The 26,408-nt window shown below is 48.5% G+C and overlaps 2 protein-coding genes across 7 annotated transcripts in view; both read left to right on the top strand.

The window, feature by feature from the left end:
* Positions 1 to 26,408, top strand: part of Nipped-A (Transcription-associated protein Nipped-A) — a 413,461-nt gene that overhangs the window by 104,122 nt on the left and 282,931 nt on the right. For all 6 annotated transcript variants that reach the window (XM_065445525.1, XM_065445501.1, XM_065445517.1 and 3 more), the window contains 2 exons: positions 16,165 to 16,331; positions 22,265 to 22,555. In XM_065445525.1, coding sequence (XP_065301597.1) covers positions 16,165 to 16,331; positions 22,265 to 22,555 — 458 coding nt within the window. The remainder of the gene's footprint in view (positions 1 to 16,164; positions 16,332 to 22,264; positions 22,556 to 26,408) is intronic.
* On the top strand, positions 23,103 to 25,718 carry LOC135912889 (uncharacterized). The gene has a single exon (XM_065445468.2). It carries the CDS (start codon positions 23,115 to 23,117, stop codon positions 25,095 to 25,097), a length of 1,983 nt encoding a protein of 660 aa, XP_065301540.1. The 5' UTR covers positions 23,103 to 23,114; the 3' UTR covers positions 25,098 to 25,718.

Here is a 26,408-nt window from a genome sequence, read left to right as displayed (position 1 = left end):
TGCTTTAGGCACAGAGCTGGATACTAGGAGCCATAAGCTTCACAATGGTAGGAATAGTTTTTTGGTATAAGGATTATTAACAATTGTACAGTACATCAAAGCTTTCTGTTCAAAATGGGTTCAAAGTACAGACAATAAAAAGATAATGAAACTGAGATACAAAAATCTGGTCCTACCATTGTGTGAATTATTTATGTAGCTCAGTACTGCAACAAAAATTACAATTCTAGGTGCCCTGATTACTGCAAAATCACTCCCAGAAGGATGCAAATATTCAAAAATTAATGTTGTGAGAAAATGCAATAAAACGGACAAGATCATTTTTATTCAAATATAACAAAAACTATTGATATATCCACATATCTAAATGGTCAGCAGCTACCAGGGATGTAATCTGTCTCCCTACAGCTACCCAAATGGCGTTTTTTGAAGGCTTGTCGCAAATTTTCTGCAGATGCACGCTTGCAGGCTGATGCTACTGCTTGCTGGTTATCTTTCGTGAGAAAATGTTCCAAAAGCCAGGGGAACTCATGCTTCAAAGTGTTGTTTACACTGGCTTTACTCAACAACAAAGTATAACAAAAACATAGACGTTTCGCCACCTATGCGGGTGGCATCGTCAGTACACAATGGCAACAAATGAGAAATACATCCTATTTATCTATGAAAGTGCCGTAAACATCCGGCAGGGGGCCACGGTTAGAGTTACATGAAGATTGATTACGACGGATGAACCATGATTCTACGAACTTTCTTGGGCCCCATCGGTGTTCCCGTGCTAGTGTGGTTACATTGTTAAAATCAAACATGTGTCCCTTTGATAAACAATGATCAACCAATTCTGTCTTGGCACGTGTAGCATGGGTGGCTTTCGTAGCATCTCTTAGATGTTCCTTGATACGGGTACGACGTCGCCGCCCTGTCTCGCCAATGTAGCTGGCATCACAGTCCGAGCAGTTGACCTTGTAGACGACCCCACTTTGTTCGTCCGGAGGTGTGCGGTCCTTTGGCTTCGGGAACACGTTTGCCAACGTGTACGAGGGTTTAAACACAGTTCGAACACCTAAAGGCCGTAAAGCCCTGCGCACTGCTTCTGATACACCGCGGACATACGGAATGCACACAAAGGAAGCTGGCCTTTCGGCCTTGCTCTCACGAGGTTTTTGCATGCGGCGCTGCGTATCATTGACAAAGTGCTCAGGGTAACTCCGTTTATGCAAAAGAGTGGCCACATTCGTTAATTCTTGCTCCCTCAAAGTTTGCGTTGACGAGAGCGCATCGCAACGAGACAGGAGAGTGCGTACCACGGCATGTTTGTGTTCTATAGGGTGGTGAGAGTCAAAACTCAGCACACTCCCGCTATCGCAAGATTTGCGATATACGGCTGTCTCCACCGAACCTCCTTTGCTCCGTTGTACCAGCACGTCTAGAAAGGCTAGGCTGCCACTATTCTCCGTCTCACATGTAAATTGAATGGCAATGTCTCGTTGCGATGCGCTCTCGTCAACGCAAACTTTGAGGGAGCAAGAATTAACGAATGTGGCCACTCTTTTGCATAAACGGAGTTACCCTGAGCACTTTGTCAATGATACGCAGCGCCGCATGCAAAAACCTCGTGAGAGCAAGGCCGAAAGGCCAGCTTCCTTTGTGTGCATTCCGTATGTCCGCGGTGTATCAGAAGCAGTGCGCAGGGCTTTACGGCCTTTAGGTGTTCGAACTGTGTTTAAACCCTCGTACACGTTGGCAAACGTGTTCCCGAAGCCAAAGGACCGCACACCTCCGGACGAAAAAGTGGGGTCGTCTACAAGGTCAACTGCTCGGACTGTGATGCCAGCTACATTGGCGAGACAGGGCGGCGACGTCGCACCCGTATCAAGGAACATCTAAGAGATGCTACGAAAGCCACCCATGCTACACGTGCCAAGACAGAATTGGTTGATCATTGTTTATCAAAGGGACACATGTTTGATTTTAACAATGTAACCACACTAGCACGGGAACACCGATGGGGCCCAAGAAAGTTCGTAGAATCATGGTTCATCCGTCGTAATCAATCTTCATGTAACTCTAACCGTGGCCCCCTGCCGGATGTTTACGGCACTTTCATAGATAAATAGGATGTATTTCTCATTTGTTGCCATTGTGTACTGACGATGCCACCCGCATAGGTGGCGAAATGTCTATGTTTTTGTTATACTTTGTTGTTGAGTAAAGCCAGTGTAAACAACACTTTGAAGCATGGTTATCTTTCTCGGCCATTCTCATGCTGTTCGGTAGCCCCGGGTTCATATCAAGCTCCTGGAGTGTGGCAGTTGGTGCTGTCTCGTTCCTCAAATTAAGGGGGGATGTGGGGATGAAAACTAACTTTTTTATTTATAAGCCGATTCTGATGAAATTTTGCACAGGTGTTACTACTATCACATAAACAAAACTGTGAAAATATGGCTGCAATATCTCAAGTACTTTTTTGTTTACAAAAATTTCTGTTTACAAAAGCTGTTAATTTTTGCAAAATGCCTGCACACCTGTATATTGATGCTAGGAGTTCAAGCAAACATTGATAGCACTCCTACATGTATTCTCCACACAATGACATTCCTGTAATTTTTTTAACCTAACAGAATGTTTTTATATTCTTATTCTTTGGCAGCTACTCCAGCTGCATGAAAATCTCGACTGTGAAAACAAAAGATAACAAATTATTGAAGCAACTATTTTGAAAACAAGACATGTCATTGTGTGCAGTGATGCACAATGAGCGTAACAAAACAAACGGTGTAAAAATATTCATAATAGTGGCTGAGATATTGGCTTTGCAAGTTGACCTTGGTGGTAGAAAAAAGTTTTGAGAAAAAGGTGTTTGAAGTTTTAGGCCATGTTTATTCGACTAAAAACCACCGGCCTTGTAGTTGCAGGTGTCAGGTTCATCTCTCGGCTTCTTGAATCTTGTATGCTTTCCTTCATGGGCTTTCTGTGCCCTCTTCCTGCGCAAGGCATCTTTTTCGGCAGCAGACCTTGCAGCAGACCTGAATTTAGCTTTCAGGTGCCCCTGAAATGTCTTTTGATGAAGCCCCCTGTACGAAACGTTCATCACAGACCAAAAGTCTGTAAGGGCAGTGGCACCTTTCCCTATGCTCTTGATTGCTTGCATGGACCTCAGGTTCACCTCAAAGGCCCGGCTTCCTTCTTCTCTTGGTGACGACCACTGTGTTTCCGAAGCACCGCAAGCTGAGCAACGTAAAACCATCTTCACGGCAAGGCCAAGCCTGGTTTCCGGCACTACCGCTATCCCCGGCTCGAAGCACTGATGGCACAGTGTTTTGCTGAGAAGCGCATTCACAGCGGCAACTTGCACAAGTAAAAACTCGCTCGAGTCCGTCGCCACCGAGCATGCTCCTCCAGCCGTCAACCTCATCTTCCGTTCGGTTGCCGGCACAGAACCAAGTGACGCGCGAACAGTGGCAGCGGTCATATTCAACTCCTCCGACAAGATGAATTGTGGCTCAAGATGTGACTGTATGGTGCGGCCGTTGCTGATGCACGGTTCGTCTTCACGGCCGGCAGACGCACGCGCTTGGGCCGCACTTTCGTCGTCCATCTCGGTGACGGCGGCGGCACAATCGGGGTACGTCGCGGAGCATTCACAGGACGTCGAAGGCACGAAAGCATCGGGAAAGGTCGTTATCAGTTCGGTATTGCCACCACTGGAACACAAGGCTGTAACAGCCCGCGAACTGCGCGGCAATGCGTCGACAGTCTCTGTTGCAAGCTCGTGCGCGGACGCATCACCGCTAGGCCTACTTATCGTTCGGCTGTTCGCTGGCTTGCGCTTGCGGCTGCCGAAGCGGTGCTTGGTAGCGAATTTCGTCGTCTACGTCCGCCCAGTCATGGTCGAAGCCAGAAAATGAAATAAAAACTCAAATCCGAATAAAGCGATGAAGCGGCGGCGTGCCCCGAGTATCCAACGCGTATACAAAGAGGCAGCGGCCAGCGCGCGAAGAAACGGGAGAAGCAGACGCCGCAGCAGCTCCCTTCCAGATTCGGCCAATGGGGCGCCTCGTAGAACGCACGTGACGAAGCAAGCCAATCGGCGGCCGCGACAAGCAACTCCGCGACCTTCAGACTTTTTGCTTTTTTATGCTTGCCCTTCTCTCTCTCAGGAAATGAAAGAGAGGAGTCAAAAGGCGAAGAGGCGCGCTTTTCAACGGTACCAGCATGGCCGCGCCGCGTACTGCCGTTCCGGAGCTAGGGACGCTCGAAAACCGCGACTTTTCCACCGATTTTCACGAAATTTTCGCTGTATTGCCTTACGTATATATTTATTTATGGTACTTAGCAGTCGTTTTCAGCGGAGATACTTGAAAATATTATAGAAAAGGGGTCTAAGATTCGAAATCTGCAACTTTCTAAAAAGTGGTTTTTTGGTCGTTTTTCCCGAGTTGATCCCCGCGTCCCCCCTTAAATCTCATTACTGCCTCAGCCACAGCAGCTTCAGGAGCAAAAAGCGAGGCATGCTGTTCCTTAGGTGTTATGCTGCGCTGGCACCTTTGAAGCATTTTTTCTTCTGAGAGGTGCTCATACACTCTTAGAAGGGCTTGACAAACATGGACAGGCAAATTATATCGATGCTATGGGATGGGCTCATTTCTTGCTTGTGCAGCATTCTGATGGCACCACAAGTCTGGACCAGATGGGCAAAGACTGTGGCTTGAAACCTTGTCGTTTGACGTGATGGGGTGCCATCACTGCCTTCTGCATAGCCTTCTCATCCCTTTTGTTGGATTTTAATTCCAATCCGTAGAAGACACTTAGTTTGGTGATCAGGTCACCGGTCAATTTTTCTTTTCCACCAAGTGTTTCAGAAGCAGAGGACTTTTGTTTGGCAACGAGAATGCGCAAAGCAGTCCCCATTCTTTTTTGGACTTGATTCATGCAATCTTCCTTCTCGACTGGCACAAAGCCATACACTTTGGCTTTTGTGAGAGCAAAAAATGCACGACTATCGCCATCTGAGAGGACTGTGGTGTACCTGTTTGTACAGCTGAAGTGACCTCTGGAACAGTGTAAGCGCCGCTTCAACTTCTATATCCCCTGCCTTTTTTTCTGTATTTTTTGGCACATATGGCTTGCCTTCCAATCTTGGTAGTCCGGGCTGCGCGCACACCCAGCACAGAAGTTGCTCAGGACAACGTAGTCGAGCACAAGTCCGGAGAACAGTTCGACAACCGTGCCGCCTCCGATCTATGACGAATGGCCGCGCGTCATCCACGAGCCATCGTAGGATACCGCTATATTCCCTGAGTTCACAAGTTTCAAGTCATTACACAATGACTTCGCTGATAGGGCACACGCGCCCATCAGCTTTTGGGCAGCAGGTGACGACGCCGGCGCCAGCTTCTACTCGAGATAGCGTTGCCACGTTTTGTTATAAAGACCTCGATGTGAGATATTCATTGCAGCAAAAACGTCGTTCATTGCTGTTTGTAGATTTCCAGTGCTAATCATCGCACAAGCAGCAAGAATGTTCACTACAAAGGGGTTGACCGTGTTGCTGTTTCTTACGGGTGGCTAGCTTCACTCGGAAACAACATCGTTGCAGTTTTTACAAATGGCGAGAAGCTTGACGGCAAGGCCGTACTCTCGCTCCTCTGAGTCAAAAGTCATGGAGCCGCCACAGAGACTCCACTGTAGACGGGAGACTAAAGCGCTTATTGCTTCTGCACTGATATCATAAAAGCGCGATTCCATCTCCGCCAGCCCGCTCGCACCATCGTTGACGCTCATACACATTTCCAATTTCTGCTTCTCTGCCTCCTTGAAGCTCTTGGGTTCAGCGAGAGCAGGGGGAAAGTAAACATGTCTGCAATGGAGATTAGTAAAAGGTGATTAGACAATTGGTAAAAGTAGGAAAACGACAAAAAACGGACATGCACGAAAGCAAAGTTCACAAGAGGGGAGCTGAAAATTTGGTTATGGGAATTCATCATGTTTTTTTTTTCCTTTTCTTTTATTTTTCTTTTTTAACCTAGATAGAACATTAGGCATGATAATAGCAAGAGCTTGGTGGCGCAACCCATCACTCAGCTCCAAGGGGACACTCATAACGTCCATCCACATACATCCATCTCGGCTGGCACTGCCGTGGAAGCGTTGCACAGTTTGTGCGTATGGCACGTGCGAGGCTGTGATAGTGTTAACATTTGTGGGGATGCGCGACTCTCGCGCGTCCCCTGATGTTTTTCCCGCATAGCGCGTCTCCTGTAATCCGGCTTCGCCACGTGGCCTGCGTGATGCCCACGGTAGTCGATGTGGTTGAAGCGCAGTGCGGGAGAGGGCGCGAGTGTTGCACTGCTAACGCCGCCGACAGGCGGATTTACTTGGGCGCCGGGAGCCAAGGCGCTTCCTCTTTCCCGGCGGGTCGGCGAACCGCGTGGACGTCCCGCGCACGCGCGGCGACCCCATGCTTCTGCGAGACCGCCTCGCGTGGCCGCCTTGGAACGCGCCACCGTTGGCGTGACCGAACACGCGAACGACCAGGCGTTGGGATCCAGCATGGGGCGAACATATTCGCTCGTTTTTCGGTCGCGGTGAGTCGAACTTTTAGATTTGTCGCGCGCCCATCGGCATGTTTTGTGGATAGCAACTCGGCTAGCAGGCATTGATCTATGAAAGGTGCAATAAATGCCCTTGTGATTGTTCGCACTACTGTGTTGTCGTTCCTTTGTCCCAAGAGTAACGGAGGAGAACCCCACACATTACAGTTGTCGATAGTGAAGAGAGGGCTTGGAGCTGGCGTCTCAACAATCTGCTGGCCACGTATGTAGTAGGAGCACATAAACATGTATCAACAAAATGGCTCCAAAGCATGCACTTAGCGTCAAGGACACCCAGGCCCAAAAGAAGCGTCGCGTGGAACAGGAGCGTCTTCGCTACGCAGTGAAACATGGTGCAGCCTGCGAATGTATGTATAGAATGTACACATACAGTGTACCCTTAATTCAATGTTTAACAGTTGTGCCATGTGAGGCAATGCTAATGCTCTATCCTCTCAGACCTCAAGTAAATACGTCTCCCTATGTGTTCTGTAGACTATGTAGACAAACAACAGTGGTGCACGCAAGGTGACGTGTAATGTGAACTGACCACTCTCTTATATGACTAAACGCTGAAGGAATTACACATTCGCCGCCAATACCGCTGCTAGTTATCGTCAATCAAAGCAAACAGCCCAGAAAGGTTTGCTTACATTGATTCCCACAGTGTGTGGAATCCGCATAATTTTATTACTTTGCCTTTTTGGACAGTCTTCCTGCTATATGGTGGACTTTGTAGGCTAAAATATTCTGTATATATGATCAGCATTTTCTTTTGTTTCTTGCTTTTTTCTTACAAAAGGAAAGGCAAGGTCGCATAAGAACTACAGTCGCCGACCGATTTTCCGGACTCCGAAAATTCGGACATGCCCGATTATTCGGTCAGCCTCGCGGCACCGCCGTTCTCCCCATAGACCATAATGTATAACAACTGCCGAAAGTTCGGACACCTTGCAACCTCTCGTCTGATTTTTCGGACACTCCTTGAGCCAACTCGGTCGAGAGCACCATGCACCGACTCTGACCGGTGCATGGTTCCATACATCGTTCGACTTGCTCAACGCCATGTTTGTTTTGAATATAGTGAACTAGAATACTCTCTAGTGGCGCGAGCGGCGAGGCGCAGGCGAGCCGTTTTCTAACTGACGCCATGAGATGGCGCCACCGCAACTTTTCATAGGCACAGGAATTCGCGTAGTTTTGAAAAGGTCGTCTGTCATCTTGCGTTTTTCATCTCATTTACTAATAAGAATCGCTCATTTATTACTTCTTGCTGTTCTCCGCCTGTCAGTTACAGTGACTAGGCTTGTTAATTATTGAAACGCGTCCGAAAACCACGTACCTAAGCAAGGATACAACATTCCTACTGTCGCGTCGTCTGTTAAACTCCGACTTGCAGAGTGATTTTTTGGCGCAAAACACCATCGCAGAATGACAAGCGGTCAGCATGACATACAGAGCAAATTATTTGCGCGACCATTGCTGTGGTTTGAAGATCAAGACCCGAAAGCAATGCCATTTAGTGTGTGTACTCACAGCCATTTATTGTCCACACACTTTCAGAAGTAAACCGTTTAAGCTAAATTTTATGCGGTATTTTGAGCTCATATATGGCTCAGAGAAGTCAATGGTCTTGTAAATATGATCGATTTACCGCTATGATGCGAGTTTTGGTGTTGTTTTTGATGTAGTAATAATTATAAAATTGATGTCACAGCTATGTACACATGAACACCATATGAAGCTTTTATTTACAACTGACTTCAGTGCAGAAATGATCAGAAAAAAATCTTGTTTGCAAAAATCCACAACTTCCCTGCCATTGCCTTGTTCAGCACCTACTCAATTTAAGGTGCTTTGACGCCTGCCGCTTGCTGTCGCTGGCTCGATTAATGCTCTTCGTGAAAAAATGCAGACGAGTAGACGACTTTATGCTGAAGACGCAGAGTCCGTTGCTGCATGTTGCTGCCTGAAGTTTCACCGTCAAGTTCGGTAACACCTGCCTATATTCATCATCCGTCATTGCTCCCTTGCAAACACAAGTTGCTTCGGCATCCTGCAGTACAGTTGCAGCGTCGCCAACAGAGGCAACTGTTTTTTCTGTGCACATCACTCCTTGGTAATAAATGTCAGCACAAACTTTGCCTCCGACAGGCTTGAAAACCACAGCTCGCTCATGCGTAATCACAAGCCTTGCTTGCATTTTCAAAGAAGACGTCGCAAAAATTAACCCGAAACGTTCGTCCTCGAAGCGGCACCAGCTCGTCGAAGGAGCGAGTCCACGGAGCGCCTGAAACGAGAAAGGCGAGGATTCTGTAGCAGCCAGCTCTCCCGGCTCTTGATGTTCGTTGTCAGCGCTGTTCACGTCCTGACACGGCTTCTTGCTTCGTGGTGGAATTGTTTGACAAGCAGATCTTTTCCTTTCAGTCCTCTGTTTAGGGGTTTTAACAGAGAGGTAGGCTGGACACCCAGGCAGCAGCGTCGGAATGGCACCGGGAGCTAACGACGGCTTGCCTCTGGGTATACGCACTTCAACGCCGTCGATTACGTGAACGTAGTTGCGCAATATGAGGTGGGCTTCAAAATGGTGCTCACACACTGCTGATAGTTCCGTGAGGCTCTTGTCGTCCCTTCGCATGTTCCGCTCCCACTTCCCTCGCAACTCGTCGTCTCTTGGTGCGGCAAACAACGATGCTTTAGGCGCGCCCGGGTAGCCGGTGCGGCAGCCTGGCGCAAAACAGTGGGAATCAGTTCTTCTTTTCGCCATAACTTCGTTAAATTCCCTGACACTGATGCTACATAGTTCCTGCTCACTGCTATCCCTACTTAACAGCAAGATACGAACGCCAAAGTAAAATTAACTGCGTGACAGCGCGCGCGCGAAGCGAGCTAAATCACACACCGCATTGCCATGTGCTGCCAACGCGCGCGCCGGAGGCTAGGAAAAGGCGCAGCAGCGCCCCTGGCGGCCGTCAGTGTCAACTCGCTTCAGCCGAGCTGGCCCCAGCAGCCACCGGTCGCGCCACACGGAGCTTCCTTGCTGCCCCACGAAGTGGCGCTACTGGAAATCCCCGCTCATCATCATCGTTTCTCCTGGTTCGATGGAGTGGCCGTACAGCAGTTCTGGCTTCAGCTTAGTAAGCCATGTCAAGACAATCCAGCAGCTGATTTGTTTCGCGCACGACGCTGCGAGCAGGCCACGTTTTTCGTTTGCGCGACTGGTGTCGGCACGGTGGTGTTTGTGTGCTGTGTCGAGGTTTCCGTGATCCAACGCGGTGTACGGAAACATCTCGTCAAGTGTCTGATGGCGCCGACAGTGCCCGCGCAAACTGCGCTGCGGAATGCCGGCAAGCGGGTGCCGGGAGGCCTAAGATTTGTCGCCTTCCGATGTGCTCCCTACCGACGCGGAAAATGTTCTGCCGAGACTTGCGCAGTGGTTGCATTGAGATTCCGGACACCGTCTCATTGACAGTTTCACAGGTGCTGACACTGCTGTACTGGCATGCGCAGAACTCGACGACGGCGAGATCATTCGTCAGGTTTCTGCTGCACCGCCGGACGATGACCGAGCCGGAAGTTGACGCACCATGTGCTACGCTGCCGTCGCATGCGGAGCGTGTACAAGCAGTGACTGTGCTTTCAGTTGCCTATAGTGACTGTACGACCCTCTCCGAGATTCAGGCTTATCTGATTGCGTGTAAACTGAACAGCGTGCAACGGCGCATTCGCGATTTCTTCAAGCCTACTGCCGAGCCCGAATAAGTGCGTGGAAATAAAGGATTTCATTTTTTTTTTTCATAATCTGCTTTTTCGGACACCTGTTTATTCGGACATTTCCGCAGTCCCCGTGAGGTCCGAATAAACGGTCGGCGACTGTATTTCGATGTAAAGCGAGTTGTTTCTTCTAAATAAGATGCATGACTAGTGAGTGTTATTCTGACTGCTTGTGTTGATTACCACACACACTGTCATCGAAGACAGTGCCTTGTTGGAAAAGAGTCCCTTCTTTTCTACAGCATACAAAGCTTTGCTTGCATCGATTCCCACAGTGTGTGGGATCCGGCATTTTTGTTGTTGTTGCTGTTGCTGTTGCAAACATGATGGTGCAGTACAGTGAAATCTCGGTACAACGAACTTCAGGGGACCGTGGGAAAATGTTCGTTATTCTGAAAGGTCGTTATAGTGAAAGCCCAAAAATTAGCCATAACAATAGCATTTCAGTAACGCAAGCGTCCTACCTTTGAAACGGTACCTCCTTGAACTCGTTTCTCACACAATGCACACGTGATCGTCAGACAAGGCACATTTATTTGAAATAGTCCGTGATCGTCTTCTGACGGGTGCAGCACAGACTCTGCAGCACGAACGATTCCAGACCGTCCGCATTCTTATGCACGCCTTCGGCCGCTGTGCCGCTTTTGGCTATAAATATGCGGAGTTTTAACGCGATAGCGTTAAGGAGCTCGTGTCGCAGAAAAGCCGGTGTCGTCGGCGTCGGTGTCGGCGTCGGTGTCGGCGTCGGCGTCAGCGTTTTGCGGCGTTGACCGTGAGCGATAAATCACGGCAGGCACTCCATAAATAAAAAGCAACTTCCAAGATGGTCTGGGTGGGAATCGAACCAGGGTCTCCGGAGTGTGAGACGGAGACGCTACCACTCAGCCACGATTTCGATGCTTCCAAAAGGTACAAACGCGCCTCTAGTGAATGCGGTGTTGCCTTCGAAACGAGCCGTGGAAAGTTATACTGTGGTGTATATAGGTAATTATGAACATGTAACTTACAGAAGTCGCAATTACACGAGTAGCGAAGTGCGTTTCGCTGCATTTCTTCTGCGCCTTCCGCACACGGAGAGCCATCTTGCGGCAAACACAGAAGAGCCCCTCCTCTCCATGTACGGCGCTGCCCCGACAGATGGCGCGCCACGCGCGCATTGGAGCTGTCGCGGTTCGGACTCTCTCCCCTGACAACGCTTCGCCTCGCTCCCTCCGCAGAATCAAGCGTCCTTCCTTTCTTTAGATCACTATCTCTCTATCTCTCTGCCCGTGCCGATCACGGCGTTTGGCTGGCGTGCATCATTTCCCCCTCCGGGATACCGAGTTCTTTGGTTCGCTCCGCTTGCTCAGGCGCACGTTTCGTTGCTGCGCCGAACGCCGCGTTGCTCGACCATATGGCTCGACGCTCACCGCGTCTGATGCGGGGCGCCTCGTAAGTGATGGCTGCCCTGTAGCCCATTGTCTTACACCCATTGGCGGGTCGACGGGAACGCTATCGCGTTCCACTCTTGAAGGCGAAGCTTAAGGGGGGACACGGGTCTTGAAGACGAAAAAATTACGAAAAAGTCGATTTTTCAATTTTGCTATGATCGCGTTCAGCACATCGTTCTGCACCTGCTCACAAAAAATTAGCGCTTAAAAACGCATAGTTTTCCTAAAAAGTAAGCTTTATTATGCGACCGCGCGAGTTTCATTCGCGAAAAACGCCCCAAAGTAGCCAATTTGGCGCCGTTCGTAACTTCGCAACCATTCAGCGGAGCCCGGCCATATTGGTCTCCTTCGAAAGTGCGTCCTTCGGGCTTTCTTTCCCGCCAAGCGCGAGCATTCAAATCTACGCTGCGCAGGGCTGTTGAACAAGAAAGAAATACGAAATCTTGCTGTCTGATTGGTCCGCAGCCGACATGTGACAAAATGGTGGCTTGTCATTGGCTGTTAGCAGTTTCGATGGCGCCTTGGGCGCCTGGCACAAGCAAGGTGTCGCCATCTTGTCATAGACTGTCTATGAACACCGGCCAGCGCTATGCCTAACGACTATCGGAAGTTCCGCACCGTGTACAAGTTCGGCAAAAAACGACGAAAATGTGCTGCGAAGATGAGAGCTGTACCGCTGCCGTCGAAACAACAGGAGAGAGCTCGACATCGACAAAATGCGTGCCGGCAGCCGACGCGGACGCCTTGGATGTTGCCCCGACAGTTGTGATAACGGCCTCGACAGAGAGTTCGACATCGACGGAAGGCGCGCCGGCAGCCGGCGCGGACGCCTTTGATGTTGCCCCGACAGTGGCGATAACGGCCTCAGCAGAGAGTTTGACAACGACGGAAGGCGCGCTGGCAAATGACGCGGACGCCATGGACGTTGTCCCGGGAGTTGCGATAGCGGCCCCGCAGGACGACGGAGCCGTGCGGCCCCAGCGCACAAGGCTTGATTCGACTTTTTTGACGAGTGCAGATTGTGCCGTCCGGGAGCAGCGAGCGCAGCAGAGAATTTCTGAACTCACGTCGGTTTCGGCGACAGAACGAAAAACGAAGTGCCTCGCGAGTGAGTGCAGTGCTGAGAGTTCTCCCACGACGTATACGATTGTCGACATGGACGCTGTGAACATCTTGCTGGAAGTTGCTGTTTGCCGAGTTTGCGGTGGAGCACTGACTATTGAAAGGGACACGCGTGAGTACGGCATAGCCGTGAAACTGAAAGTGTTGTGCAGCAATTGTGGGGAACTTCGTTGGCAGTGGAGCTCGCGACGAATTGCAGGATCGGCGAACTGCAATCCATTCGAAATAAATCTTCTTGCGGCGCGCGCTGTGCGGAGCACGGGAAACGGGCAAAGTGCTCTGAATGATATTTTTTCGGCAATAGGAGTGTCCCACAGAGGTATGCATAACAAGACATACCAGCATTATTTGAAAAGCAAGCTGAACCCAGCAGCAACCAGAGCATGCACAGAGAACTTGGAAAAGTGTGCCGCCGCCGCAAAAGAGCTCTACAAAGAGCTAAATTTTGGAAACCCGGGCAACATTGCCGTTTGTTTTGACGGCACATGGCACACCAGAGGTCACACATCTCGCATTGGGGTGGCCACTGTAGTTGAGCTGTTCTTGGGGTATGTGCTTGATTATGTGGTCCTCTCCAATTTCTGCCTCGGCTGCGAGTGTGGACCAAAACCAGACAGCCCAGGTTATGCTGAATGGAAGGCAAAACATTCTTGCCAAAAAAACACAAGCTGCAAGGCAGGCCAAATGGAAGTTGAGGCAGCGAAGATACTGTTTCAACGTTCACTCACAGTACATGGCCTCAGGTATACCACCATGCTCTGTGATGGGGACAGCAGGTCCTTTAATGCTATTGAAGAAGCCAAAGTTTACGGCTTTATTGCAGTTAAAAAGGAAGACTGCACAAATCATGTGCAGAAGCGCATGGGCACGGCACTTCGTAACCTTGTGCAAAAGCACAAGTCTGATGAACCTGGACAGCGCATTAGTGGCAAAGGACGGCTGACCGGAGACCTGATCACAAAGATCTCCAGCTATTATGGATGGGCGATCAAGTCTTTTGCTGGAGATGTTGAAAAAACGCACAACGCTGTATGGACCACATTCTATCACATTACATCGACGGATGAGCAGCCCAATCACAACTTCTGCCCGCATGGTCCGAACTCGTGGTGCAAGTATAACTCTGCCATGGCAAAAAATGAGCCACCACCAAAAAGCAGGTACAACCTGCCAGAAGTGGTTACCAATGCACTGCGTCCAGTCTTTGAGCGCCTGGCTGATAAAAAACTGCTAGAACGGTGGCAGCGAGGGCAGACGCAGAATGCCAATGAGGCACTGCACTCTGTGATTTGGAGCCTTGCTCCCAAAGACAAAAATTGTTCATTATTTGCAGTTGAGGCAGCAGTTGCAGAGGCAGTGATGCGCTTCAACCTTGGCACCCATGAGGCCAGCTCAAGCATATTGAGAGAGCTGCAATTAAAACAGACCTCTAAAGGTAGTAGGAGGGCCAGTGAAAAGGACTGTCGTCGCATTGCTAGTGCAGAGAGAAAGCGAGCGTCCTCGGCAGCTTTTCAAGCAGCTGCGAAACGGAGTCAGCGAGGAAAGCCCCATCCTGATTATTCCCTTGGAGCCTTTTGAGCCATTCGCTATGCCAATTTCATGCATGCAGTGGAATAAAATGCTTTTTTCACATGGTGATTAGTTTTTTCCACTTTTTTCAATACACATTTTCATGGTAATCAGCAATTTTGCGGGAGGCATAGCTTCTCTCCTAATCATCCGATTTGAATAATCTTTACTTTGTCTAATAGCTAGGCACCCAAGGAGTGCAGCTAGTCTATAATACTATATTTCTGCACCTTGAAACATAATGAAATTTTGAGGAAGCCAAAACAAAAAAAAAGTTCACATTTCAGTTTACAATTTTGAACTTTTGTAACTTTGGATATAATAGAGGTAGAAACATGAAACATATCTGGCTGCACTCCTTGAACATTCAGGGATATGTTCACAACACTTTTAACTTTCTTACTGCAAAACATTTTCTGCAAGTCATCCCGCAATGTGGGAACAGGAAAAATAGTATAAAATATTTTTTCTAATTATGTAGAGAAAAACCAATTGCGTATTTGCATAGAGCACATTAAATTACATATTGCCTAGAAATTTCATTCCTCTAGCAGCAATATTACCATGGGGGTTGCTCAAGACCCAGGTCCCCCCTTAAGCGTCCTCCAATTTTTCGCAAGCAGTCCAACGCATCTGTGGCCGACACGGACTCGTCGCGGTCTTCGGGTGCTGCCGTAACGTGCAGCAAGATTCTTGCTGGTGCTTAAAGATTTTCTCCTTATCTTTGAGAATCGTGGCGATCGTCGACCGCGCCACTCCACGTTCTTTAGCCACGACGGTTTGTTTCTTCCCGTCTTCTATCTCGCGAAAAATCTCTACTCTCTCGCTCAAATAAAACTGCTTTCGCTTCTTCGCCGTGCTTAGAGTTGTTAAGCTCATGGCAACGCGAACGCCGGCACGCACTTCTAACACAATAATATAACCAGAAGAAAAACAAGATGGACAGGCCTGATACGGGTGACAGCACGCGAACAACTGAGAAAACAAGCAAGAAAAACGTGATGCGTCGTCACCTCCGCAACAGGAAAAAAAAAAAAAGGCCCACTTCAGCGTTAATTACTACTTTTTTTTTTCTTCTGCCGCACCGTCTCAGGTTTTACGAGCCCATGCTCCCCGCCTCTCCACTCTCAAAACCTGGTGCGTCGTTGCCTCCTTAACGGAGAAGGAAAAAAAAAAAAAAAGTCTCCGCCCGCATCTTTCTCCTTCCGCGCCATCTCAGGTTTTTGCGGGAAGCAAGTTGCAAGGCGGCCCCATAGAGCGGCCCGCTCTTCGCGCTGCGTCGTCTGCTAGCTTAGAGCTCCGACTGCCGTGACGGATACACGGAAATCTAAGAATCCTCGCATTTCGGGATATGAGTTCGTAGTACTGAGGTGTTGTTAAGATGACACGGAAATTAAATAACGATCGTTATTCTGAAATGTTCGTTATTCTGAAGTTCGTAGTAGTGAAATATTTTTACATTGAAACTATAAGCAGTCGGCACGGGATTTCATAAAAGTTCGTTAATCTGAAATGTTCGTTAATGTGGTGTTCATTGTAACGGGATTTGACTGTAAATGCTTGTTTACTGGCCACCATTCATGCATTGTTGCTGCATTTCTTGGAGGCGAAGGCCACTGCTTGATATGTCCGTGCTTTTCCGAGACAGACCAGTTTTGGAATGTTGGGGCATGCAGGTCTCAATGGCCTGCAGAGTGGCCTGCACAAGCAGCACATGAAGGACCTGTTTGTGGAGCTGTGCCTGACGGTGCCCGTGCGGCTCAGCTCTCTGCTGCCCTACCTGCCCATGCTGATGGACCCACTGGTGTCCGCACTCAACGGCTCCCAGACGCTCATCAGCCAGGTGGGTGCGCAGCCACGACCAGCGTGACCATTGAAATAACACGGACATGAAAAGATACTCGACTGCAGATGGCGGGCGCATTGCTTTTTAAAAGCACTTCCTCAAATATTGAATAAAAACATTCACTTTCAAATCTTATAAGGGAGGGCATTGCAGTTGAAATGGTCTATTTGGTAAAAATTTTCAATTTGCCAGTTTCGTTTTTTTTTTTTTTTGTGATCTTCAGGCCTTCTTTTGCTGTGCAGTGAAATATAACAAAATATGCAGCTGAAATTGAGGAAAGACCACTTTCCTAATGTGCTCTCATTACAAACTGCGTGAAAATCTGGCCTCAGAAAGTGCCATTGCGGCGCAGATCACTTGGCGCTCTGTTCATGCAGCCCTGCCACTTCGGTATCATCGTAAAGAGGAAAGATCAGAGCTCAAGGTAGCCATACCACTGTATTTCTTGACCTAAAAATAAAAAAAGCAAAAGTAAGCAAAAAAAAGGCAAAAGTTGCATGGCAATTTGGCACAGTAATGTGGGGTGCAGTACAGTCGCCGACCGATTTTCCGGACTCCAAAAATTCGGACATGCCCGATTATTCGGTCAGCTTCGCGGCACCGCCATTCCCCATAGACCATAATGTATAACAACTGCCGAAAGTTCGGACACCTTACAACCTCTCGTCTGATTTTTCGGACACTCCTTGAGCCAACTCGGTCGAGAGCACCATGCACCGACTCTGACCGGTGCATGGTTCCATACATCGTTCGACTTGCTGAACGCCATGTTTGTTTTGAACAGAGCTTCCTTGCTGCCCCACGAAGTGGCGCTACTGGAAATCCCCGCTCATCATCATCGTTTCTGCCTGGTTAGAGTGGCTCTGCAGCAGTTCCGGTTTCAGCTTAGTAAGCCATGTCAAGACAATCCAGCAGCTTATTTGTTTCTTCGTGCACGACGCTGCGAGCAGGCCACGTTTTTCATTTGTGCGCTGTGTCGAGGTTTCGGTGATCCAACGCGGTGTACGGAAACATCGCATCAAGTGTCTAATGGCGCCGACAGTGCCCACACAGACTTCGCTGGGGAATGCTGGCTAGCGGGTGCTGGGAGGCCTAAGTCGCCTTCCGATGTGCGCCCCACCTGACGTGGAAAATGTTCTTCCGAGACCTGCGCAGTGGTTGCATTGCGGTTCCGGACACCGTCTCATTTGACAGTTTCATAGGTGCTGACACTGCTGTATTGACATGCGCAGAACTCGACGACGGCAAGATCATTCGTCAGGTTTCTGCTGCAGCGCCGGACGATGACTCAGAGTCGGAAGATTACTCACCATGTGCTACGCTGCCGCCGCACGTGGAGCGTGTACAAGCAGTGACTGTGCTATCAGCCGCTAATAGTGACCGTACGACCCTCTCCGAGATTCAGGCTTATCTGATTGCGCGTAAACGGAACAGCGTGCAACGGCGCATTCACGCTTTCTTCCAAGCCTACTGCCAAGCCCGAATAAGTGCGTGGAAATAAAGGATTTCATTTTTTTTTCTTAATCTGCTTTTTCGGACACCTGTTTATTCGGACATTTTCGCAGTCCCCGTGAGGTCCGAATAAACGGTCGGCGACTGTAGTCACGTGGCATGCAGGGCATGTTCCTATTGCCTGTTGTAAATTTGAATTGCATGCGAACCTCTTTTTTTTTTTTTTTCACGGTTTTTGCACAGTAGCGAGCTGCACGTTCTGTTCTCTCTTATGAATGTGCTTGACGGTTGTGGCAGCATAACGCATGTGTTCTGTGATGAACCCCAAAGTAAGGAAGCTCCGAACAGTTCACCCATACGGAAGACCACGAAAGACATCGAACAAACCGATGAGACTACTTTTTGAAGCAAATGCTGCCAACGTTTTCGACGAGGCGGGACTGGTGCATGGGGATGATAATGACAGCTTGTCGGGTGTGATGCTGACAGTGTGTCCATGTACGTTGCTGATAATGCGACCCTGTGCTGTGGTGACAACACGGCTGTGTGTGGTAGTCGCAACGCGATAGTGTGTGGTGATGCCAGTGGTTACCGTGCTTTGACGTGCAATTGTGACGGTGCTTCCGCGTGTGATGGTGACCACGCTTCTGCATGTGATTGACAGTGTGCTAATGCAGGAACAGATAGGTGTGCCCACGTATTGTCATGAAACAGCAATGTGACATTGGTGAGAGCAAAGGTTCCGGCGTCATATGTTCAGCTGTTGATTTCAACTTCAATTATTACTAATTAACGGGTCGGGTAACGAGAGGAGACAAGAGTGGACATTTTAATGTGATTTCATCTACCTCTGCAACAAAAGGGAAATTCGCGTCTCACGGTGAATTTTGCCAGTTAAGGAACAGCGGGCATGGCCTCGGAAATCGGAGGATAGCGTGCAGCTGCCAGTCTTGGAGGCTATAAAGCGGGCCACCGGAAGCCAAGCCTGCCTAACCTAGTAGAATACATATCCAACATGGCAGCTTTCAAGATCGCATACTTTTTTTTTTATCGGAACGAGCAATTCAGTCTGTAAAAACGAACCTTGGTGCCTAAATTGGTCCGAAAAATCGAACCTTGGTGCCTAAATTGGTCCGTAAAATCGGTCGTGCAGATTCGTTAGCTCTATGGGAACCCGTATGGTGCATTTATTATGTCATGAATATCCTTCAAGTCCGAATTTTTGGTGTCCGATAAGTCCATCGGCGACTGTATATAAGTGCCTGTCTCCAAGACAACAGAGCAAAGCATTGGTTCGGGCTAGTTGGTAGCCTATAGTTTATGCGGTTTTAGTGCAGAATTTACAAAAAACACAAAGGGACACAAATGGGCAGGCACTATCCACCTGTCCCGGTCGTGTCCCTTTGCGGTTTTAGTAAACTCTGCATGAGAACAGTATTAAGTACGCAAAAGAACTCCTGGAAAGATGCCTGCAAGGCTAAAATCGGCACAGCATCAAGTCACTGAACAATGTGATTTGGTCAGTTCAATTGAAAAGCCAGTTTGCCTCACTCCCGAGTGTTGAAAGTGCTGTGGCAGAGGCAATTTGCCGTTTTAATGCCAGCTGTGAAAGAGCACTGCACAGTAGTTAAATGATGTAGAGCGGTCGAACAATCACATTGCAACTGGGATACAGTCCAGGATCGTGTTCACTGCGACACGCTGCTGAAAAAGGATGCACAATGCTTCAAAAAGGCAACTAAGGTGCATGAAACTGCGGCAAAGAAGTGAAATATTGCATCAAAGTACAGTCGCCGACCGTTTATTCGGACCTCACGGGGATTGCGGAAATGTCCGAATAAACAGGTGTCCGAAAAAGCAGATTATGAAAAAAAAAAAATGAAATCCTTTATTTCCACGCACTTATTCGGGCTCAGCAGTAGGCTTGAAGAAATCGCGAATGCGCCGTTGCACGTGTTCCGTTTACGCGCAATCAGATAAGCCTGAATCTCGCACAATCAGATAAGCCTGAATCTCGGAGAAGGTCGTAAGGTCACTATAGGCGGCTGAAAGCACAGTCACTGCTTGTACACGCTCCGCATGTGACGGCAGCGTAGCACATGGTGCGTCAACTTCCGACTCGGTCATCGTCCGGCGGTGCAGCAGAAACCTGACGAATGATCTCGCCGTCGTCGAGTTCTGCACATTTCAGTACAGCAGTGTCAGCACCTGTGAAACTGTCAATGAGACGGTGTCCGGAATCTCAATGCAACCACTGTGCAAGTCTCGGCAGAACATTTTCCGCGTCGGTAGGGAGCACATCGGAAGGCGACAAATCTTAGGCCTCCCGGCACCCGCTAGCCGGCATTCCGCAGCGCAGTCTGCGCGGGCACTGTCGGCGCCATTAGACACTTGACGAGATGTTTCCGTATGCCGCGTTGGATCACCGAAACCTTGACACAGCACACAAAGCAAACACCACCGTGCCGACACCAGTCACACAAACGAATAACGCGGCAAGAAACAAATCAGCTGCTGGATTGTCTTGACGTGGCTTACTAAGCTGAAACCGGAACTGCTGCAGAGCCACTCTATCGAACTAGGCAAAAACGATGATGATGAGCGGGAATTTTCAGTAGCGCCACTTCGTGGGGCAGCAAGGAAGCTCCGTTCAAAACAAAAATGGCGTTCAGCAACTCGAACCACGCACCGGTCAGAGTCGGTGCATGGTGCTCTCGACCGAGTTAGTTCAAGGAGTGTCCGAAAAATCAGACGAGAGGTTGCAAGGTGTCCGAACTTCGGCAGTTGTTATACATTATGGTCTATGGGGAGAATGGCGGTGCCGCAAAGCTGGCCGAGTAATCGGGCATGTCCGAATTTTTGGAGTCCGGAAAATCGGTCGGCGACTGTATAACAAAAATTTGTCCTCACAGGCAGAGGACTACATCCCAGGTGAAGTTTAGGTGCTCAAAGTAAACATTTAGATTAGGCGTGTTCAAATACCGAATAATATATTTTGATTCGAATATCGAATTGAATCAAGAAAAGAAAAATTAATATCGAATCAAATATTGAATCCCAAAAAACTTGAATTCAACCTTTTATGCTTCCCAAATTTTTGCAAGAAACACATTGCTGCACATGTCGGAAGGCTGATCACATTATTTAACAAGAAAGTATTGCTTGCAAGTTTTCTTCCAGAAAACAGGAGACAGAGCTTTCCTATCTTCATGGCAGGTGGTTTCTGTGGGTCAGCGTTAGCTTATTAAAGGCCAGTCTGCGGGACAGACAAAAGCGGGCAAATGCGCATCACGTCACTCGGCACATCTCCGCATTGCCATTGGCACCTATGGAGTTCCCGAATGGGGACGCCCACGGCAAGTTTGTGCGGGTCATTCATGGAAGGGACCAACATTTCGAAAGATACTAGAATATTCGGGACATTGATTATTGGATATTCGATGTGTGAATCAGATTATCTGAATGTTCCCTATTCACTTTGGAATTGAATATTCCAGTCCTCATACACCCCTAATTTAAATGTTTCCAACAAATAACTTATAAGCTCCATTTTCCCAGCTTTGATTTTTTCTGCAGTTGCTGTCAGTCATCCCAGTGCCATTTCAGAATGAATGAAGACAAAATTATTCCGTATTTTTGCACTTGAACCCTGAAACAGTGACAAGTGCTTTAAAGCCATTCATATTTTCTGCACATCATAAAATTGCTAAACCATTTTTTTTTTGCATAAGTCATTTGTTTGACAATATGCATAGGAAAGTTAAACAACCTTTTGTGCTTATTTGGGCATTAAAAGAAAAATATCTAATAGCTTTATAGCACAGACTGGGCCTTTTTAAATGTGCTGATCTGAATATCTTGACTAGCTTATGTCTAATTAATTAATCAACTTGAGGATACCTAACAGAGGCTGTCAAGTGTTGTAACTCAACAACTACAACCGATATCTCAAAACTGATTTCAGTTGTGAGATCGGCCTAACAAATCAGGCCTGCATGTATTTCCATAAATAAAAAAAATTGCTTTCATTGCCACATTCCCCCTTAAACAGCTCATGGTCATTTGCACCAGAGGCAGCTTCCTAAGCCACAGAAGGAAATGGCAAACGAGGGCATAAAACAAATAAAAATCTGAAAAACATTCTTCTGCCCGCTTGATCATTTGGTTCAACCTTGGTTTAGTTATTACTGTGGTCATCTTAGCAGAATGGTGGCGGCAACGCTGGTTTGTCACTCGTGTCCCTCTGCAACAGAATTCACCATAATGTGGCCTGGACTAGGGGCGTGCATCATGTTGCGTGGCTGAGGGGAATAAGGGCGGAAGGAAACGATGTGGACAGGACAGGTGCCATTCCGCTCAGCGACGCAACATGGTGCCCTCAACCAGCCCAGCAGTCCGACAATTCAGAGGCACGCATTTTTGCATTTCGCTCACTGTCCCGAAGCTGGCTCACACAAGCCTCGACCTCCCACGTGCAGGGTCTGCGCACGCTGGAACTGTGCGTGGACAACCTGCAGCCGGACTTCCTGTACGACCACATCCAGCCCGTGCGGGCCGAGCTGATGCAGGCCCTGTGGCGAACGCTGCGCAACCCGACCGACAGCATTGCCCAGGTGGCCTTCCGCGTGCTGGGCAAGTTCGGGGGCGGCAACCGCAAAATGCTCATGGAGCCCCAGCGCCTCGACTACTTGGACCGTGACACGCCGGGGCCCTGTATCACGGTCCACTTCCAGGACCACAAGACACCGATCGTGCTGCCGGTTGACAAGGTACTTGCCTGACCACCGGCTTGCTTCGAGCGTTTGTCACTTTGACGGGCTCACCCTCGTTTTCATTTGTGAACACACAATCTGCTCGCAACACTTCCGTCAGTGATATCGCTTGTTGCTGTACAGTGCACGGTGGCATTCGAGTAAGGTCACTCTTGAGCAATGGTTCAGTAAGCATTCGTTTAAGGGGAGACGCGGGTCGAAAAATCGCGGTTTTCAAAAAAAAAAATCACTTTTTTGTTTTAAGCTGCATTGTCATCTTTGATGTATAAACTTTTATTTCTGTAAATATCAAGCCGAAATTCGCACGAGAAGTCACCAAAAAATGCGTCTAAGTGAGCGGCGGTGTCTCTATAGTCCACCGAAAGTTTAGAAAATCCGCGCCGTTTGCATCGTTCGCACGCAATCGAGCTTCACCGGCGGCCATTTGCAATCATTGGGGCGTGGAGCGTCAACCCTTTCCTCCAAAGTTCAATGGCTGTCAGTCTCGTATGTTCACGGAGAATAACAGAAAAACGAGAAAGAAGACGAGACTGTCGCGCATTTTGAATTGCGCGCCATGCAGCGCGGCCCCGCCATTGGACGGCGGTGCTCCCTTTGTGCAGCAAAGCCGAACCACCGCCACAGCGCGTTCTCGCTAGCCGCACAGTTTCCCGTGTCCTCTCCGAGTTTTCTTGAGATGACAAGCCCGAAAAAGTGCAGTTCCGACGTCCGCAAGTATGGAACTCGGCACAAGTACCGGGGGAAACGGCGTAAGACTGTTAAAAAAACGACAGCCGGAAGCGACGCCCGCAATGCTCCGACGTCGGTTAGGCCTACCGCCGACACCGGTCACCGCGACAGTGGTGAAATCGACGCTGCTGTGGATTTCGTGAGTGCATCGCAGAAAAAGATGGAATTCTTCAAAAGCGAATCAAGGTCGGTCGGCGCCCCTGCTGCTAGCACGGTGTTGTGCGAGATCGGCGCATTGACGGCACTGGTGACAGGTTCGGTATGCCCGACTTGCTGTGAACGGAAACTCGCCGTCCGAGAAGCAGCTGAGAAGCGCAAAGGACTTTCGTCGCACCTGGAGCTACGCTGCGAAAATACCGACTGCCCTGAATCTGTGCTTTCATTCACGCACACGTCGAAGCGGATCGTCTCGGCCGGCGCGTGCGGTGACCCCGGGGTGAACACTCGCTACGACAGCGGGAGCTCGCGCGACGGCTTTGCCGTAAACGTGAAGGCTGTTTTGGCAGCGCGTGCTATAGGAGTTGGATATGACCAGCTTTCGCGATTTTGTGCGATCATCGGCCTTCCAAAACCGCTGCATCACAAGACATTCCATGCTATTTCTAAGAAGCTCCATGGTGCTGCAATGGAAGCTGTTAGCCAAAACTTGGAACTGGCGCGAAAAGTCACGAAAGACGCCGTTGGCGGCGGCGATGTGCCAGTCATGTTTGACGGCACTTGGCAAAAAAGGGGCCATAAAAGCCACAACGGAGTGGGCACAGCTGTTTCCCTGGACACAGGTCTTTGCTTGGACTTTGAAGTCCTTTCAAATTACTGTCTTGCTTGCAGTATCCACAAGGACATGGGTGATGATGATGAGGTATGGCAAGCCTTTCATCGTCCTGTATGTGAAAAAAACACCGAATGTTCATCCCATGCAATGGAACCTGAAGCAGCAGTGCGCATATGGCAGAGGACTTTGTCATACGAGACCCCACTGCGCTTCACAAGCTTCTTGAGTGATGGGGACAGCAAAGCCTTTACTGCCGTCTGTGGGGCTGAGGTGTACGGTGACACTGTCATCGAAAAAGAAGAGTGCACCAACCACGTTGCAAAACGCCTAGGCACTGCTCTGCGAAAAATGACAACGCCACTGCCACGAGGTGAAAAGCTAACGGTCGCAGCCATCCAGAAACTGCAGACATACTACCAAATAGCCATAACAAATAACAAGGGCAGTGTGCGCAGCATGTACACTGCTATATGGGCCTCATATTTTCATTGTTGCTCCAGTGATGGGGCCAGCAGCCACAAATTTTGCCCTGCTGAACCAGATTCCTGGTGCAAACATAGGCGTGCTGAAGCACTGGGGGAGCCTACACCACGCCACACCCCCTTGTTGACAAAAGCTCAGGGCTTGGCAATTATGCCTATATATAAGCGCCTTACTGATGAGAAGCTCCTGGCTCGGTGCCTTCATGGCAAGACGCAAAACGCAGCAGAGTCACTCAACAGCAAGATATGGCTGCTGTGTCCAAAAACAAAATTTGCTTCCCGGACATCTGTGGAGACAGCCACGGCTATTGCCGTGCTGTGGTACAATAAAGGCCATGCGGGCTTTGAAGAAGTCCTACAAGAGATTGGAGTACTTCCCCCAGAAGAGTTGGTCACACATAGCGACCATTCTGATGACATGCGTGTAAAGAAAATGAACTTGAAGCGAACCGCAGAAGCAAGGGCGCACCGTCGTAGCGCAGTGAAAAGGGCTCGCACCGAAGAGACCAACCGTAGGAGCCGGGAAGGGCCAAGCTACAGTGCAGGAGCATTCTAGAAACTTTTGTGTGCTTTCTGTGAAGCTGCTCTTGAGTGTGACAAAGATTAATGCAAAAACAACTGGATTTTGAAGAATAGAAGGTTTTGAAACTTTCAAACCTGTTTTTCTCATTTTCAAATTTTTTGATATTTTCGTGTCTTCCGGGAAGCCTTTTGTACACTTAGAATTGGTGTATACTAATGAAATTTGGCACACATACTCTTGAAGGTATGTAGAATACCGATATCTACTTGAAATTTCAATATCAGTCGTCAGTAATTACAATAGTACGAAGTTATGTCTCAGGGAACTAAAAGAAACAATGGTCGAAGTGTCAAAATTTTTTTCTCCCACTTCCTATAACTGAACACGCTTTTTGACTAGATATCGGTACTCTGTGATCTAGGAAGAGCTAAATAAGCTATAGCACGATACCTTTTGTGAAAGTTTAGTTCATAAAAAAGTGCCCGTAAAGACCCCTATAATTTGCACTTCAGTATAATATAACTCGAGAACTATAGCAGCTACACAAAAACTAATTGCATATTTGAAATCTGCATAAAAAACTCTTCAGTTGGCTGAATTTTGAAGTCTCTGGTACAAATAATAAAAAAAAAGTTGTTTCGAGGAGCCTCTCCCCTTAATCATATGACCAGGGCTTGTACGTAGTGTGAAAAAGTGCGTGGCACTGAAGTCTCTTAGCGCAGTGATTGACTAGGGGCTCAGGACTCTGCGGAATATTTTGGTGATGCTTGGAAATTCTATAGGTAACTATGTTTGTTGAACAAAGTTCTCATTCTGTCCTTACACAATAAATGGTACTTAGTGGAACCTCATTAAATCAAGTTCTAAGGGGTCCAGGAAATGATTAGAATAAACTAGAGTTCGAACAAAAAACAGCCTGGTTCAATATCATGCTTGACAATATGTGCGGTACAGCGCATAATACGATCGCTGATCGATAACTCGGAATCAGCACGAAACACCTCAAAGTTCAACTAAACGAAGTCCGAAATATCAAACTTTCCGGATATTTATTGCACGAGCAGTCAGGAAAGTGGATTAACGCATTGGTGTACGCATGCACATATGCTTGCATGTAATAAACTGGTCAGTCTATTTTGGCTATTGTCATGGCTGTCGCTACAGACAGATGAAACTATGGTATGCAAATGCACCAAATCTATATCTCCTGCAGCCTAAAGACAGACTGTGCTGTTATAGGTCAAAGATAGAGATTCTTCTTCTTTTTTTTTTTTTTGACAACAGTCATTTGGCAGTTCCCTCACTACTCTCTTCACTGTAGAGATTGCGGGTGGAGTTGGCGTC

This window comes from Dermacentor albipictus, chromosome 1 (assembly GCF_038994185.2).
Source record: "Dermacentor albipictus isolate Rhodes 1998 colony chromosome 1, USDA_Dalb.pri_finalv2, whole genome shotgun sequence".
NCBI classification, from domain to species: Eukaryota; Metazoa; Arthropoda; class Arachnida; order Ixodida; family Ixodidae; genus Dermacentor; species Dermacentor albipictus.
The sequence above is the reverse complement of the archived record's forward strand: the minus strand, read 5'-3'. Positions and strand labels throughout refer to the sequence as shown.